The sequence below is a fragment of the Platichthys flesus genome, chromosome 1, assembly GCF_949316205.1.
Source record: "Platichthys flesus chromosome 1, fPlaFle2.1, whole genome shotgun sequence".
NCBI lineage: Eukaryota > Metazoa > Chordata > Actinopteri > Pleuronectiformes > Pleuronectidae > Platichthys > Platichthys flesus.
Genome location: NC_084945.1, coordinates 4,414,633 through 4,431,968, shown reverse-complemented (window position 1 = coordinate 4,431,968; position 17,336 = coordinate 4,414,633). Strand labels below are relative to the sequence as shown.

General features: G+C 42.1%; 1 protein-coding gene across 1 annotated transcript in view; it reads right to left on the bottom strand.

Annotated features, from left to right (window-relative positions):
- luzp2 (leucine zipper protein 2) overlaps window positions 1-17,336 on the bottom strand; it is a 140,004-nt gene that overhangs the window by 31,098 nt on the left and 91,570 nt on the right. Inside the window, exon 6 of the mRNA XM_062394629.1 lies at window positions 4,824-4,886. Coding sequence (XP_062250613.1) covers window positions 4,824-4,886 — 63 coding nt within the window. The remainder of the gene's footprint in view (window positions 1-4,823; window positions 4,887-17,336) is intronic.

Sequence of the window (17,336 nt, the reverse complement as noted above, 5' to 3'; positions counted from 1 at the left end):
GGCCCAGCCTGGGAGACATGGATGAGAAGCTCAAACATCCAGAGGGAGCTCGAGTCGAACCGCTGCTCCATCATGTCGAGAGGGGAACGGTTGAGGCGGTCCAGGCATCTCATCAGGATGCCTCCTGAGGGTTACTGGGCATGGCCAACTGGAAGGAGAGACCCTGAGGTGGACCCAGAACTCGCTGGAGGGATTCAATTTACCCATCTGGCCTGGGAACGCTTTGGGATCCACCCCCCCCCAGGAAGAGCTGGACAGAACAGCTGAGGAGAGGGATGTCTGGAAGAGCCAACTTGCCTGGCTACCTCCGATGGATGGATTGATGGATGAATAGAAGGATGCAGTTTATTCTAACAATACAAATATAATGTACTAATACTTTGGGCCAGATTACAGCAACCTCACTAATTTATCAGTGATGCCATATAGAAGCTACTCGTGCATATTCAGCCATTCAACCCTCTTAACAGTGTTGTAATTTTGTTGTAAGTTTTGTTCACACCATTCCAGCTGAGCAGTCGTCACCACACAACACAGATTAAGAGCACAAAGGCTGATCCTCCACCTCGCTCATTCTAAAGCAAAGGCAGAGCACAAGTTAAAGCGGCTTTCTAAAAAACGATTACCACACCAAATGAAATGCATTCCAATACACAATAATGCATGAAAAATCCCAAAGCCAATTTCCACAAGATGAGAATGCAAATCACACAATGAAAGAAAGCTGCTGTTTACTCCAACAACATCTCGAAATGTACCACGTGCAACAGAAAGGAGCTTTTTTGATTTAAAAGTTCAACCAAGGCCAGTTAAAAGAAAAAGAAGTGGGTTTAATCTCAGTTCTTGGAGATGGTTCCAAAGCTGTCATTTTAGGATTCAATGATTTTATCTGAGGCAGTTTAGAAAAAAATCTTTGGCTCAGTCAATGCTCTGAGGGAATCTTAATTGAAAAGATATCTGAAGCATGAAGGGGGGGGGGGGGGATTTTCTAGACGGCAATTAGAGAGTTCAAGAGTTGACACGTTTTGAGTTGGTGTTTAGAATTTAGACCCCGTAATGAGAAGGTGTATGGGGGAGTATGTTTACTTTCTTTCCAAGGGACAAACATGCAACAGTGATTAGGTTTTGCAAATTCCCTTCCCTGCCGGCGATTGTTCTGCAGCTCTAGTCTCCGCCTCTCTGTGTCCCTCTGCAGTAATTACACTGCGATTACAGTCGCCGCTTGTAACCCCTTCCCCTTTGAGCATGAATAACCCTCCTGGATGAGAGGAGGGGGCATGAAGGAAAGTGCCTCTCACTGATTTACTTCAAATTGTATTGCCTCCCGCAGGAATCGCAGACAGTGACCCCCATTTACCTCCGTTCCGAGGAAAATCCCGGTAGCTATTTGCTCCCTGGAGAACTCTGAAGTCTATTGGCCTTGAAAACAGTTCTGCGGAAACAATCAGGCAAACGCAGAATCCCTGGACGGGAACACAGCAGCTCCTCGGTATTAAAGCGCACTGAGAATCAGATAACCACCAGCACAAAGCCAACCAGTCATGTTTTATCTTTTCCATTGCTGCTGCTGCTGCTAAAGGAAATCCAGGCTTAATGTAGAAGGCTGACAACTTCAATCAGGATCCCTTCATGGCCTCTGTGCTCTTTCCAACTCATTTCTGAAGTCTTATAATTAGACTTGGCTTCGTAGTCCACAAGTGCCATCATCATCATCATCATCATCTCAGAGTTTGACTGTGAGATGAGGGCTTTGATAAACCGAGCTGGTCAAGTGTCAGGGATGTTCAGCTGGAGGATTTGTAAACACGGAGAGGTCTGTAATTCTAACTTCAATTTCCTGTGTCCCAATAAGAGACTCGGGGTCAATGACAAGCTCCTCAGCACCAAATGCTTCCAAACACTAAATTCTTTGGGTGTGGGTGTTTGTGTGTGTGTGTGTGTTTGTGTGTCGTCTGTTAAACAATCCCCAGTTAAGGTCGGAAACAGTTCATTCTTGTTTTCTCTCACAAACGCTCCAACGCAGGAGCCTCAGGTTGGAGTGAGAGCAGCTTCAAGTACATTTTGTCCGTCACTCTCTTTGTCGTTATAACTCTGCTGCCAGTTGTTGTGTGGAGCCGCGTTTCACCAGGTTCACATCCTCAGTGGAGCGTTGAGCTTTGGCTTGTGCCGAAGCAGCGTCTCCTGTGGGCGTCCGGATGACACGCCCACGTCAGTGCAGAGGGCGCCATGTTGTTGTGGCTCCGGCTCAATTTGCTTCCGCCGATTCTCTGCATTTCCTCTATCCAGGCTCCAGCGGTGGAAATAACTCTCCCGTGACTCGGAGCAGTGCGGTGATGATAGACAGATTGATAGATGGCAACCTTGAGCGGAAGATGGAGATTTCTTTTCTTCAGAAAGTCTCTTGGCCAGACCCCCCCCCCCCCCCCCCCCCCAACCCTCCTGAGGCTGAGGCTTGTTTGATCAATGCTACAGAGGATGAGACCAAGGCCTCTGAGTGACAGGTCAATTGCACTTTCAGGTGAGGACAGGCGCTCATGGAGTTTGACGGGTATCAGATGGCAAATTGTGATATTTGAGTCCATCATTAGTGTTATGCCTTTGAATTATCCCCCTGTCCTCTCAGGTTATTTAATTTGCCAACACTTTCTCTGCTGATCATCATTTATCTCACCTGAGAAACACATTATATCCGTTACAGAGAGCTCCGGTCGGCGTTTCTTTCTCTATCTCTCACCTCTCGGGGCAGTTTCCCATCGACAGGCTCTTCCATCGCTCTTTTTGAAAACTTGAAACATGAAGCTGTCACAGTTTCCTGTCAAGTGTGAGAACCCTGTAATTTTGAGCTGAGTGCTGTTCAAACCTGTTTCCTGCGCTCGATGGGAAAATGCCCTCAGTTATTGGGTAGACGTGGTTGAAATGGATGCAGGCTAATCCATCAGTGCTGCAGTAAATCACACCCTCATGCAGGCTAAATATGAATATGGAAATATAAGTGTTTAAGAGAAGTGTTGATTCAGCTTAATGATAATTTTGGAGGCTGCTGGTTGTGGTGCTGTTGGACTGGGCTGCCTTCAATGATGCCAAGGTCCCTGTTGAAATGTAATAGTTTACAAAAATACTAGTTACCATGTTAAAACAAAAAGAACTACTTACTCAACAGGTATTACTGTCAACTAATATAAGATACTCATTATAACTTGTATTCAGTTTGGAATATTTGGATTTTAATACCGAAATAAAACCCATGTATGTAGATGTATAAATACGATGAGTAAATTCTACTGTTAACACGTCTCTCAAACAAAACTAAACTAAACAACTATAGTTTCATGACATCATGAAGCAGTGTAGCATCATGGGAGTTGTTGTCTTCACCATTACAGGAGAGCTTCAGGACCAGTACGTTCAACAAACGGCAACGAGTACCTGTGATCCATAACGACAGTGGTAGGAAATAATAAAGTGGATTTAGTGCAATTACAAGGAAACGGAAATGAAATATAGAATTATCTTGAATAAAATTGATGATTTCTCTGGGTTTGAACATGGATACTGAAAAGAGAGTACAAAGGTCAACAAAATATATATATTTAAATGAATAATTGTTAAATGTTTAAATGGTGCACTTTCAGAAGCCTTTTCTCATTTCAGAGGGAACACAGTTTCCAGTCGAATGCCTGATGGCCACCAACCTCGGTGTGATGAGTTCGTCCCAGGCCTGGTGCTTTAAACAAAGCACGTTGATTTGATTGAGAGATGAGAGGCGGCGCAAATTGAAACAAGCACTTTCATTTGAGCTCAAACAGCCGAATTACCAGAGCCTGTCCACACGTAGAGAGACGTGTCCTCGTACGGCAGTGATGGTGTCACGCTCACATTTGTCCCACCAGCATTGATGAAGTGCATTGAAGAATATTCCAGAATAAGGTCTAAGATCCAAAGCCTAGTCTGTATATAAAGATGGATTTAACATTTCCACCTTCTGCCATTGCACAAAAAACCAGAGTATCCTGAATAGAGCCGCTGCCGTCTTGCACCTGTCATCAACAGCCAGAGGGACAATTCATACTCACAGTTAATGAAGATTTTCTGTCTGACAGCATCAGCAGTGATGGACTAAAGCTTTGAATCGACCACAGGGACACACACACACACACACACACACACACACACACACACACGCACACTCACTCACTCACTCACAGGTTTGTGCAGCTATCCTCTTTGAGACTTTGCATTGACTCACATTGTGGACGACCTAACCCAAACCTTATCTTGAATCCTAACTCTGCCCAGGTCATACCTCACCTCACCTTTAACCTAACCACAGTTCACATCTTTCCCCTGAACCAGAACCTGACACACAATGTTTCTGATTTGGTTCTGACACGAGTTTATGCTGTAAAGATCCTGAAGAGGACACAAAACATTACACACCTTTTATTACTTGGAGCACATGCTGCAGTGCAGGTTGTCATCACTTAGATTGCATTGATTTGACATGAGGTTGGTTCAATAACAGAAGAAGCTTCTGATGTAGAAGCCTAAAGCACTTTTGTTACTTACAGTTGGTAGCTTGCTGTATTTCTCTGGGGATGTAGTGACGCTTCGTGTAATGCAGAGTAACTTGTAGCTCACATTACACTGTACATGCTCTAATTTGTATTTTATGAGCATTGCTTACTCACAAGAGAACCGGATCCATCTGTGATGTGCTACTTCCAATTGGATCTATTCCACAAGCATTGGAAAATTAAGTAGCTTGGGACAGGGATTTAATTACATTTGTGATCAAATAGAATTAGCTGATTGAATATCCTTACCTCTTCAGCATATGCATCGCAAATTTTGTGTCCCGAGAGGAGTTTGTTTTTCAGGCTCTTGTTCTGAAAAAGAGAAAAGAAACACAGAAGTGATGTCATTAGTGTCTACCGCTGAAATCTTTTCTGCCAAAAGCTTGACTTGAGTCTGAATCGGCTTCTCCGGCAGGACATTGACGCTGCTGCAGGAGTTCTGACAGCCAGGGGCCGGGCTGAGGAGCAGCCAGGAGAGGCCTGTCTGACGATGTGAGAGTGCACTCAGGCACGCATTCATCTAAAAAGGTCAGAGATGCATCTATCAGGGCCAGACTCCCACTGAACTTTAAACACGACCAGTAAAGCCTTAAAATGGTTTGACTGGCAGCCGGGACAGATGCCAGAATAAGGGTTGCGGGGTCTCGTTGTGCAATGCCAGTTTAGATCCTCGCTACAGCTAAACAATCCGGAGGCACGAGAGCGATGCTTTTACTCTGAAAGAAATACAGTGTGTTACAGAAGTTTACACCCAGAAGCATTAGTGATAGAAACCAGATGAGACGAGAGGATGTAAAATATCTTATGTTTTCATCTGCATGTATTTTTCTTGTTTAGCAGGATTATGCTAAAACTACTCAACCGATTAACGTGGCATTTTGAAGAGAGGCAGACATTCTATTTCACTTCAGTGAAGATTATGAGATCCTTAACTCTTTGGTTGATTTGAGATTTATTCATTAATATTGATGAAAAAAGAAAGAATCTGGATCCAGTGAATTTAAATGTGGTTTCACTCCCCTGAGTGCTGCTCTAGTTTGGGAAGAAGAAATCCGCTGCTGGAAGCAGAGTTAACCTTCCCTCGTTACCAGTAACCTTCGTATGAATGCATGATTCAAAATATATATTTTGCAAAGACCTAGTTTCCTTTGATATGCATGTTTAAGCAAGTATCTATTGTTCACTCCCTACAGGTCACAGTCGAAGGTAAAACAAAGATTCCTGGCTGCAGTCTTTGGTGTAAGGGGCAGAGAGAGAGAGAGAGAGAGAGAGAGAGAGAGAGAGAGAGAATGTAACGACGGAGCAGGATGAGACCTGGAGGTGATAAAAGCTTTTGAGAGGGATGGAATCTCGTCTTTCTAATTGACAATGAACCGTTGGTAAATGTGGTCTTAAACCAAATGAATGCTTAACCCAAAGTACCGATCGGCATGTCAGGGCGAGCCGATAAAGCTGCACAACCACGCGTGACCAGAGCCGAGCTGCCGTCCTGCCGAGCTGAAACTGTACAGGCTGCATGCGACTCAGGACGTTGGAGGCAGGATCTCTCCGCTGTGATATAAAACAGATTGAATCTCTAAGAAAAGTTATCACAGTGCGAAGCAGAGTAGAAACGATTCTGTAAATTCTGTTTTCAGGGCGAGCAAGGTTGTGTTGCATCCACAGAAGAAACCACAGCAACAACAAAAGCCCACAATACACAACTGGGAGATTGACGTCGCACCAGCATTTACATCCAGGCTTGTACTGGTTTGCTATGTGTCAAGATTAAGCAGCTGCTTCTTCTTCTTCTGTGGTATCCAAGTGAATTTGTAGCTGCAGAATGAAAGGAGGAGCTACACACTCACGCTGCTCAGCGCTACATCCCGGCTATCACTTGCTGTTTGATGATAAGTCGTGCTAAGAGGATTTTTCCCCTGTTCTTTCAACACGTGTCTATTGAAGGACTCAGGAAATATTAAGTCAAGGGATCAAAGAGCCTTAAGAATGAGTTGAGGGGCCACGGGGCCCTGGACTGGTCCCAGCGGCTGAGGGAACATACAGGTGATCACGTAACTGGATTATTGACGGGAAATTACTTCCACTCGTCCGTTACCAAGCGTCCACCCACCTCTGTTCTGTCTTCAGAAACAAACGTGATAAGATCAACTTCATCACAGCGGCCGGTGGAGATTTGTTAACCCCTTTGATTGACTCCACAGCACGTTTCAGATTCTTAATGAGTTTATCAATGAGCTAATTACCTGAAGCTGAGGGTCTATTCTTCAAAGACATCCTGCAGAGCTCAAGTGAGAGCGATGCTTTTGAATCTTTCACGTTTGATTTAGGAAAACTAACCAGGCGACAAAACGACATGACGTAGAGAGAGAGGATCTTATTTTTTCATCCAGACCAAAACATTATTCCCTAGGAAATTGGTGAAATGACAAAAACACATCTTATAAAGTAAACTAAAGTTTTATCTTTAAAAATATTTACAATCCTGGATCCGAAACCTTTGTCCAGATCTGCAAGAAAATGTTTCTTGGCCTGTTTCTCATTCTTCTACCAAGATTGTGGAGAATCTGAAGAATTCGTCAAACAATTTGCTGACAATATTTATCAGGCTTCTTTCTCTGCTGTTTGGCAAAGTTTATCTTTTTGTGAACGCTTCTAGAAGTTTAATTAATGATCAGTCATTGATCACCACATCGGCTGATGACTAGGACTCTGGGGGAAACTGCCAATATTTTATCAGCTTTCAATGCACTCGGCGAATAACCAAGACCAAGACTCTCTCTCCTGTTTGTCATACAGAGGTTTACATTCCGACTAGTTTCTTTTATCACAACAGTCGAACATTTCTCAACACAAAACACAAACAGTGAGAGTTTTGGATAATCAGTTTTGACAGTTTTCTGAATTTGATGCACTACTTTTGCTCCACAACAGACTTTTCACCTGCAGACAACCAAAGCCTCGAGCATGATTAGTCAAAGTAAAAAAGGAAACCAGAAAAGATACATCCCCAAAACGTCTAACCCACGCCTACAGGCTACAGTCCTTTGGAAGTTGGTGAAAAATAAAAACCAAACACATCTCGCAATGTTAGAGAAAGAAGTCCTTTGTTCGAGATTTGCCCAAATTTAATTGGTGTCTCCCACCGAGTTTAGTGGAAATCAGTTCTGTTGTTTCTAAAGACAAACAAACAAACCAACCAGCAAACAACAGAGGCCTGAACACAACCTCCTTCCTGGAGGGGAACAAACACCTGACACTGCAGCTCTGCAGCCGAAGACGCCTCTCGCTCAGTCCTGACAATGTGTTCTGCCACATTAACAAGTTCGTTCTTCAGCAACTTCCTCTCCACACTTGTTTTGCATGTGAAGGGATTACACTGTATGGGCTCCGAGTTTGATCTAACAGACTTTGAAACAGTGTGACGCAGGCTGCCAGGAGGGAGGGCCCAGGCAGCGCCAAGAATCCAGTTCTGCTGGGCTTCGGGAAGGGAGTAATCTCCTGACAGTGCAATGAAGGGACCAGAAAACCTCATCACAATCTAACAGAGGTGGGAGGTGACAGGTGGTTTGGGATATAAGCGGTTAATGGCCGTGCCGCGGTACGAAAACAATTGTGTTGTGCCGGCTAATTGTGGTAGACATGATGCACTTCGTTAAAAAGAGAAATCTCCAAAAAAAAACGAGGGAAATCAAAAATAATCTGTTGTGTACTCTTTGTCGTAGAGATTAGAGAAGGGTGAGAAAAAAAAAGTTGACGGCTAAATCTTAAAGAACACTTAATACGATGGAGGATTACCAACAGGATCTGTGTCATCTGGAAATTGTGGAGTCTGTTTTAAAACACAAATCCTAAAACGAACTGGTACACAGTTGTCATTTGTCAAAACTAAAAGCAAAACAGATCGAACACAGACTGGGGCCGACTCACAAGGGCCGACAGCTACATCCTGTTGGTATTTTTTCGGGGGAGGGGGGGGCAGTGAGTATTATCTGCTGCAGCACATTTAAGACACTGCTGGGGAGTGTGTCTGTCTGTGTGTGTCCTTCAGAATCAGACCCAGCTTGTGCCTGTACTTGGCTCCAGTGCAACTTTGATTTTGTCCCCATGTAGCGCTCCTGGTCGGGGGCTCTTTTTTGAAAATGAGATATTGTACAAGCAGTTATGATCCATACATTGCACAGCAAATTAATTTGGGCGGAGATAAAACCTCAATTACCTGCGGTGTTGTGTATTATGTTGCTTTGCTCTGATTACACATTTGCTGTTTGGTGTTTTGGAGGCGGCTCAATGACATTAGGTGACGATCTGGCAGCGAACCACAGGGACAGAAGGAAACAGGGGGAGAGGGGCAGTGTGCCTCCACCAGCTGGGCCTCCACATCTACTTATTAACGATTTGGCCAATCACACAATTCTCACTCTCTGTCCCAGCACACGCCGACTGTGTTGGCCATTAGATGCCTTTTACAACGCGGCCTCATCTGTATAGAGCAGAAATGACCAATTTGTCTTTTTTGGGGGCCAGCTAGCAGCAGAGGGCCAAACACAGTGTTGTTCCATTATACAGAGACTGGTCATATCATCACTAGGCAGAGTTTGTACTTCAGAATTATATTATTAAATGAGTGTGTGTTGTGTAAGGGTTAGTATTGTGAGGAATTTGTCAGATACTGGTGCTGAATCCATACTTTCTAAATGGCACCGCTGCCTAAACGGTGCCACTACCTTTCTTCAAGTCCATGATAAGAATGGCTTTTTTATCAAATATAAAAATGCACCTGCACATCAGTTATTAGTGAGGTAGGAACCAACTGTGTAGGAACCTGTGGCTAATTGACACTGAATTTCAATACACAACCAAACTCCAGTGTTGTGTACAAAATACATCGCACCAGGGCAGAACTGGAGATCACAGTGTACTGTGTTTAGAATGTACACTGTCTTCCACATTTTAACCTCCGCTGTGGAGGTTATGTTTTCACCCCTGACTGTTTGTCAAGCAAGATTACTGAACAGATTAACACAAAATATAACAATGCAGTTAGAACCCATTTGGAAGAAACCATTAACTCATGGTCTGGATCCGGATCAGGGTTCAGATCCAGGATTTTATTTGAACCTTTGTGAGATTGGACATTTTGCAACACTTTCCTCCATTTCACTGGGAATAATTCACTGATCTTGATGGTTTAGGGGACTGACATCCATGAGTGTGTCCAAGCTGATGCAGCTTTGGGCCTTGCAGAGATATGAACTGTACTGAGAGCCCTTCTTTTAATAATCATATGAAGAAAAGCCAGAATTCTCCAAATGTGAAAATACGTCTCACAGGGCTTAAAGCTGAAAAGCTCAGCACAAAGAGATGAATTCAAAAAGCCTCACGATCTGTGTGTTTTCTGTCTTTCCTTAATAAATCAATGCTGGCTGCCACACACACACACACCTGCACAGCACATTGTGTAGTCCAAAGCGTACAGTCCAGACACCCTGAGCCGAGGTAATGAGCTGGGGTGGCAGTTGTTTGGTGGTTCACTGAGGCAAAACTGACCGAGTATCAATTCCACCCAGTTGCACCTCCTCTCGCCCTACAGAGGGACCACCATCCGAGGACATGTAGAACTGGCAGCTGTCAGAAAATGTGCCATGGTCTCGCCCCAAGATATACTCCGAGAGAAAATGAGATCCTCTGGAGCTCGTATGTCACAGTGCATTATGCAAAGTGTGATACACTGAGCTGCATATGCCAGAACGTGTTATTCCCGCAGCGCTGTCATTTCTGTGGACCTGGAAAATAACAGCAATGTTTTCCATATTTACACGTTCAGGAAACGAAACAGCTGAAAATAAAAACATTTATAAAAGCTCAGAGTCAATGTCCCATGATAATTGTGGAGTTCCATTTAGACTACAAATCAAAGAAAAGAGAGAACTAGTGTTTTTATGTGTGTTTATTTGTTAATATTTAGATTTATCGAATGCAAAATGGCATTTAAGATGACACGGAAGAATAATAAAGTTATATAAAATATGAAAAGCAATACAGGCAACACATAACCAATAACCAGGAGCTCACCAGATGACTCTCTGAATCAACTCAGCCCAGCTTTATTCACACATTCTGATAAAGTGCTGATGTGTTGACAGCCCCTGAGTGTTGATATTTACTGTCCATCTGGGTCAACTTTCACACCACTTGACACACATCAGTGTTGAATCCTTGAGCCGGAGGGTGAGGTGTCAGAAACGCTCCCAGGAATCTCTTCTCGAAAGAAATCAAAGCAAAATATTCACTTTAAAGCGTGAAACTAAAATACTGATGCACTTCAATTATTATAATACAATATTTTTGGAATAATACCATATCCCTGATATGATATGTAACTGTTAGGGGTTTTAAAGCTAATAATACAGTGTTTTTAAATACTGAGAGCCAATTGGAGTTCATTGGTAGATGAGGGTCGGGCTGGACAATATGTAGGAAGATTATAACAAGATACACATTTTAATAAGCATAAATATCAATAATTATCATGATAAATGTCACGAGGACTTCTCTAGAGTAAAGGTTGTGGTTTTAAACTCTAAATGAGCTGAAAGGACAACCTCTTGATAAACAGCAACACATTTTATAAATCCTAGTCAGTGTCCAGGTCTACACGGGGAAATAACCCCCCAGCAGATTTTATTAAGTTTAAATAAACAATATTAAAGTGAAATTGATTTAGAGCTGACATTTGTATTCAGGCGAACCATGAGGCAAACAATCCCTCGAGCAGACAGGAGAGAGACAAGCAAAGCGCCGCTGTCACAACACATCTCTGTTTAAAAGGTCAATAAGCTTCATTGTAACGACAAAGACAACACAATTAAAAAGAGGTTTCAGTTGTATCACTGCTTTAATAGCTTGTATTTCTCAGTGGTGACAACATGACTCCATTATTCATGTCAATTAAAGGCCATGATGAACCGTGTCCACCGAGGCAGAAGGAGCCTCTGGGTTTTTAGTGGAGAAGGAAATGGGGCAGACCAGGTTTCTCCCCAAAGCGGTGAAGGAGGCAGTGAACACAACAACATCAATGATGCCAACTTTTTGTTCTTACTCCATCGAGGAGTTTCAACCTGTTTGTTGGTTCTGGTCGGTCGGAAGGATCATGCAAAAAGCTATTGAGAGGAAATTCATGAAACCTGGTGGAAAGACGGGACTTGAGCCAAAGAATTGTCCAATCCTTCCTTAACATTGCACAGAGGTACGTACTTTATAGTGTACAGTTTAAAAATATCGTTCATGCAAAAAGGAATTTAGAGACAGAACAATGGAGTTGGAGTAAATTTGTGTTGGGAAGACATTTAAGATGCAGGTGTTTTCCATGTATCTTTGTGTATCATATCTTTTGTCAAATATTATAAATTACTCCCAAGAAAAGGGGAAAGCTTATCTTTAATATTTACTTCCTCATTCTGTGTTTTATTCATACATCTCTCTGTCAATTCCCTGATATAATATGAGATATAACATTGAGTGAACAGATTTTTCTCCTGATGTAAACCCTCTTGCGTTCTGAGTGCATCTTGTTAAATGTTGCAGAAATAGCAATGACAGCAGAATAGACCACAGCTCTGTTTTACTTAGCTGAGCCAAATGAGGTAAAGCTCATAGCTGTGAGTGATGGACTTCTCAGCTCTTTTTAAACCATTCATATAAACATATTGACAGAGCATGTGAGTGGCTGCTAGATGAGATCCAAATGAAGGAACTTGCTAATCCTGTCACCTCCACAAAATGGATTTAACTTTTCTTTGAATTTGTTTATTTCACATAATAATTTCACTATCACAATCCACTCCATGCATTCACTGTGAGGCCTTTAAAGTTGCACTTAATGTTTGGCTTCAATGGAACTGGTGAGATGAGCAGCTTTGAACTGAGCTGCTCCAGAGCAGTGGGAGTCCATCCGTCCATTAGCTATACCGCTTATCCTCTGCGGGTCGCAGGGCGAGTGATGTTCCTTATTAATCTGAGTTTAGAAAAGTGTCGTTCTTCCTCTTCATCACAAAGGGAAGACTCCAGTGAGGAACCACGAGGGCCGACCAATGGGAATAACAGCATTGTAGAAGATTCAAAGGAATTCAATTTTAACTTAAGTCTTTCCTTGTGAAATATTTTTCAATTGCAGCTTTCGTTTTTTTATCTCTGAGTAAAAATGTGCATGTATACAACAAAAAATATTATCACTCAATCCTTGTGACTGTCTATTTGACATCTTCTGTCGTATAGAGGATTCCGGATTGAACACAGACCATAATAAACGAGTCTCTGTCAGTATAGAGCAACAGGGTTTGAAAGACAAACTCATATTGGAGGAGAATTGCGGGGGAGCGAACACAAGTTGTTCAGTTGTGTAGCTGTCGAACACGTCTCCTATAAATTACTGGCATTCTGAAACAGCCACTGTTCCCAGCAGATAAGCTGCTGAATGTGACACGGCCCCAGACGACTCCCAAGGCATTTGGCAGAGTGAGAGGAACTCGTCTTGGCAGTTTTTTTAAAGACTCTTGAGGTCAAAGGGGGGATTAAGCATGGAGTAAGTGAAAAGACAGTGACATTGTTAGAATACATTATCTTATATAATAACAGTAATACCTCCCAATCTGTTTTTTTAACTCGTGTTGCTCTAGGCACGGTCTGAGAATATGGCCATCAAAGCAAAACACATACATTAAAATCCCAAGTGGCTGTAATTTATTTTTTGCCACGATGCCGTCATGATGCCAACACATTAAGGGACGATACTGGAGAGAAAGACGTGGGTATGATTTGCCAAATTTTTTGTTTGCGAGAAGAAATGTTTCCGGCCTCAAAATTTGGTCTTTTGATGCAAAGCAAGTCGAGAACTTAGTTTTTAACTGACTTATTTATTCACGTTTCACAGGTTGAAGAATGTCCACAAGGGGGCGAAGCTTCCCTATAAGCAATTCTAGGGAAGGAAAAGTAAGGAAAATGTTAATTTATAGCAGGAAAGGTAAAAAGTTTTCGCCTTGAAAGTTAACATGAAACCGGCTCAATGTAAAGCTGAGATTTGATTATACACCATATACAGTATATGATACAGACTTATACACCGGTGCATTATTGTCATCATACGATAGAATTTGCAGATATGGAACATTGTCCACGTCCTTCCTTGACCTGCCTGTCTGCCTCAGTCCAGTGTTTCTTCATAGATAATTACATCTCTGCCTCTCGTCAAACAGCCGTTGACTCGTGGAGATGTTTGACGAGACTCAAGGTTATTAAAAAAAAGAAAGATAACACAAACTCCTCTGACCCTCTCTGAGGCGTTTAGAAGAAGAGATGAAATATTCCAATGCGAAGTAGCCTGGACGACTGAGAGCATAAAAACAGAGCCGCAGCCCGTCTCTGCATTAACCCGCCCACCTGAACATTAATCTGCTCAGGTCATTTCATTTATTGTCATTCCTCCGTGTTTGTTCGGGCTGAATTAAAAATGACAGAACAAGAGGACTATTAAAGAGGAGGAGGCCATGACACATCAACGTTACGTCAAAATGAATAGATGTCCACGATGGGACGGATACAAGACTCTCCTCTCCGGGGGGGGGGGGGGGGCATCGAGCTGTGTCTACTCTCCACTCTGATAACTTACGACCGTTTGTCTGTGCACAGCGAACATAACACACTCATGGGCTTTGTCAGCTGTCGTTACTAAAGCCATATCTATCGTTAAGTTTTCCAGAGTTGCTGCGATGGAAATTCTATGAAGCCTGTGATGACAGCTGACTTCATAATGAGACTCTGATATGTAAACGGGAATAGGACTTAAATATTGTATCAGCAACTCAGGTAAACACTGTCATCGGAATAATGTGAGAATATTACTGTCTCTGTAAAAGTAGACAACGATGACATTTATTAATTATTCATGTTTCTTTAATTGATTGTTTCTGACAGAACACCATCGTTAAGCCCACTGAAGATTCTACATCTACTGACGTTAGGTGATGACATATGACTATAGTACTACATTTATCTATATAATTAGACTATAACCTAAATACTTTATGCAATCAATTATTTATTAAAACTATTATGAATATTTCATTTGAACGATTATCTCCTTATTTAACTGCAAAGTCTGAAACGTGGAGGAAAGTAGATGAGTCTCTGAAACAGTTTCAACCGAGGCTGAGTTAACTGTCGCTAAAGAACGTGTTAAAAAAAAGATTAGAACTAATTCTCACACGTTATATTAATAGATCAGTTCTCTCGTCTGTGACGCTCTGTCAGGTAATTATCTGTAAAAACACTTTACACTTTACAGAGACCGGAGATTTGCACAGGAGCAGAGATAATGTTTTATCACCTTTAATCATCCCGGTCATATTAGTCCGGCCTGATGGGAGCTGGAGCCTGAGTAAAGTGAGAGTGCAAACACAACACTGTGAAATTATCTATGATTTCATCAGTGACAACAGTAGAGCCACATTGAACTGAACTCTGAATGACTCAGGGAAGTGAGGAGCTGCTCTCCCCTGTGGATTTTCATGGTACATTCACATTGGTCCCACACTATGAAGGTTGTTGCATTCTTTGTTATTTCTGCTCTTCAGTTTTCTAAAAAGCTATAATGCATCTCAGAAACTAACATTTAACGTTTTATCACAAAAAGGATAATCAGTATAGACCTTGTCCTTAGAAATGAATGTAAATGATATTAAATAAGTGCAATGTTTGAATACAATATCCCACATTAATGCAACTAGAACTCAGAGAGCACATATGGCCCAACAGTCCTCTAACGAAACCACATCCAAACTCACTAGACACAGATTTTGATCTAATTGCAGAAATTCATAAATATCAGTACCCTAGAAATGCTGCATTTTTTTCAAGAAAGATCCATAAATCAATAAATCACCCGAAATGTTGAAATACACAATGTGAAGGTTTTTGCAAAATCCAGCCAACTACCAAAAAAGCAAACAAACACGGACAAAAGCCAAACCTCCTCGATGGAGGTAAACAAAACACTGTGTCCTACGGTTTAGCTGCAGAATCTTTTCACAGCAGCACTACAGATTTCTTGTTGCCATCTTAGACGTGTGAGAACATTTGTTATCTGCTACTTTCTGCCACTTCTCCATTCAAACCTCTTCCTTTCAGCTCCGTCCAAAGATTCCCAGTGGGATTTAGGTCAGGACTCGTTGTTTGCCAGTTTTAAAACACTCCAATCTTTTATTTTTCCCACCAATGTTTGAGCCTCCCCCCTGAAACACATAAGATCCTTTACCTCAATTCTGGTTTCCTGACACTGGCCAACACATTTCTCTCTACAATGCCTTGTAATCTTAGGATTTCATCATTTCTTTCATAGACTCAGTGCCTCTAGAACAAGACACAGCAAGAGCCGCCCAACAGCCTGATTGAAAGAGCTCAAGTTTGTTTTCCTCTGCCCCTTGAACGTTATCCCAGAAAGACTACTAATGAAAGTTTCTGCACAACGCTAGTCTTTCTTTGGCCATCGCCCATGGAGCCCTATTTGGATTATTCTGCTCCATGCAGATTTCTGCAGATCAGCCCGAAGCTTTTTAAGTATCTTGTATCTTTAATTCTTTACAAGGCAATAGCTGAGAAACTTTATAATACTAGTAGCTGTGTTTTTACCCATTCAAAATATGCCTGTTGGTGCATTGTTCTGGAATCAATGTCAGATTGGGGCAATAGCCTGATGTGACAGTGAGTTTTACACACGTTCAAACGAATTTATGTTCTTGAAATCACATAATATTGACCAACCCTGGACTTATCATGCTTTCGAACTATATTAGTCTTGATTCTTTCTGAAGTCAATCTGTTTTTTCACTGGCCTGACGCTGTCCTCTGATGTCTCAACGCTGTCTCGTGGTGTCAAGACAGTTTGAGATCCAGCGTCCTGTGAAGCCAGTGTTTGTTTAAACGCCTCCAGAAAAATGGAGAAAGATATTTTTGAACATCTCAAGGAACCCGTCTGCCGTCTCAGCCTTCATCAGTCGTGAAGCCCTTGGATGTATTGCTATAAAATAAAAAATAAATAGACCATGCACTTTATAGTGTCACAGCTGACTACCACAGAAAATGGTCACTTGTCTGGAAGCTGAGGACCAGAAATCAATATCCATGGCAGGCTGTGAGGAATAAAGCAGCAGCGCTAAGTGACAGCAGGACACCGGCCCTCTGAACACATGCAGCCTGTCTTCACCGCTCTCCAACAAGTTTCTGTGATTTGAGTTCAGCGCCAGAACCCATGAATCCACACAGAGGGAACAGCTAGTGTTAAGTGCACATAGCAAAACAAAAGTAGAAGAACGTCTACGGGTGACTGAGAGTCCAGAGCAACATCCAAACCAAGGGTTAGGGTTATGTTTCACTGATACATACTTCATATCCAGCATTGTTTAAAATCCATTAAATTAATTTATTCTGATTTAATTCAAAATCAGCAAACATGTTGTCAAAAGAAAACATCACGAGTTACACACATTTAGAAGAAACATTGAGAAAAACAGCGCAAAAAGCAAAAAGACAGAAAAAGATCTAACACAAATAAAGTAAAAATAAAGATGCAAATAAGACGTTGAGTTTAAACACTTGGATTATAAAATGCTGTGTACATCTGAATGCAGGTTAAAAGATGTCGAGACACAAAGGTTTAACATGAGGTAAATGTATTTGAAGAGAATAGGTCTTGGTTTCTTATAACAGCAG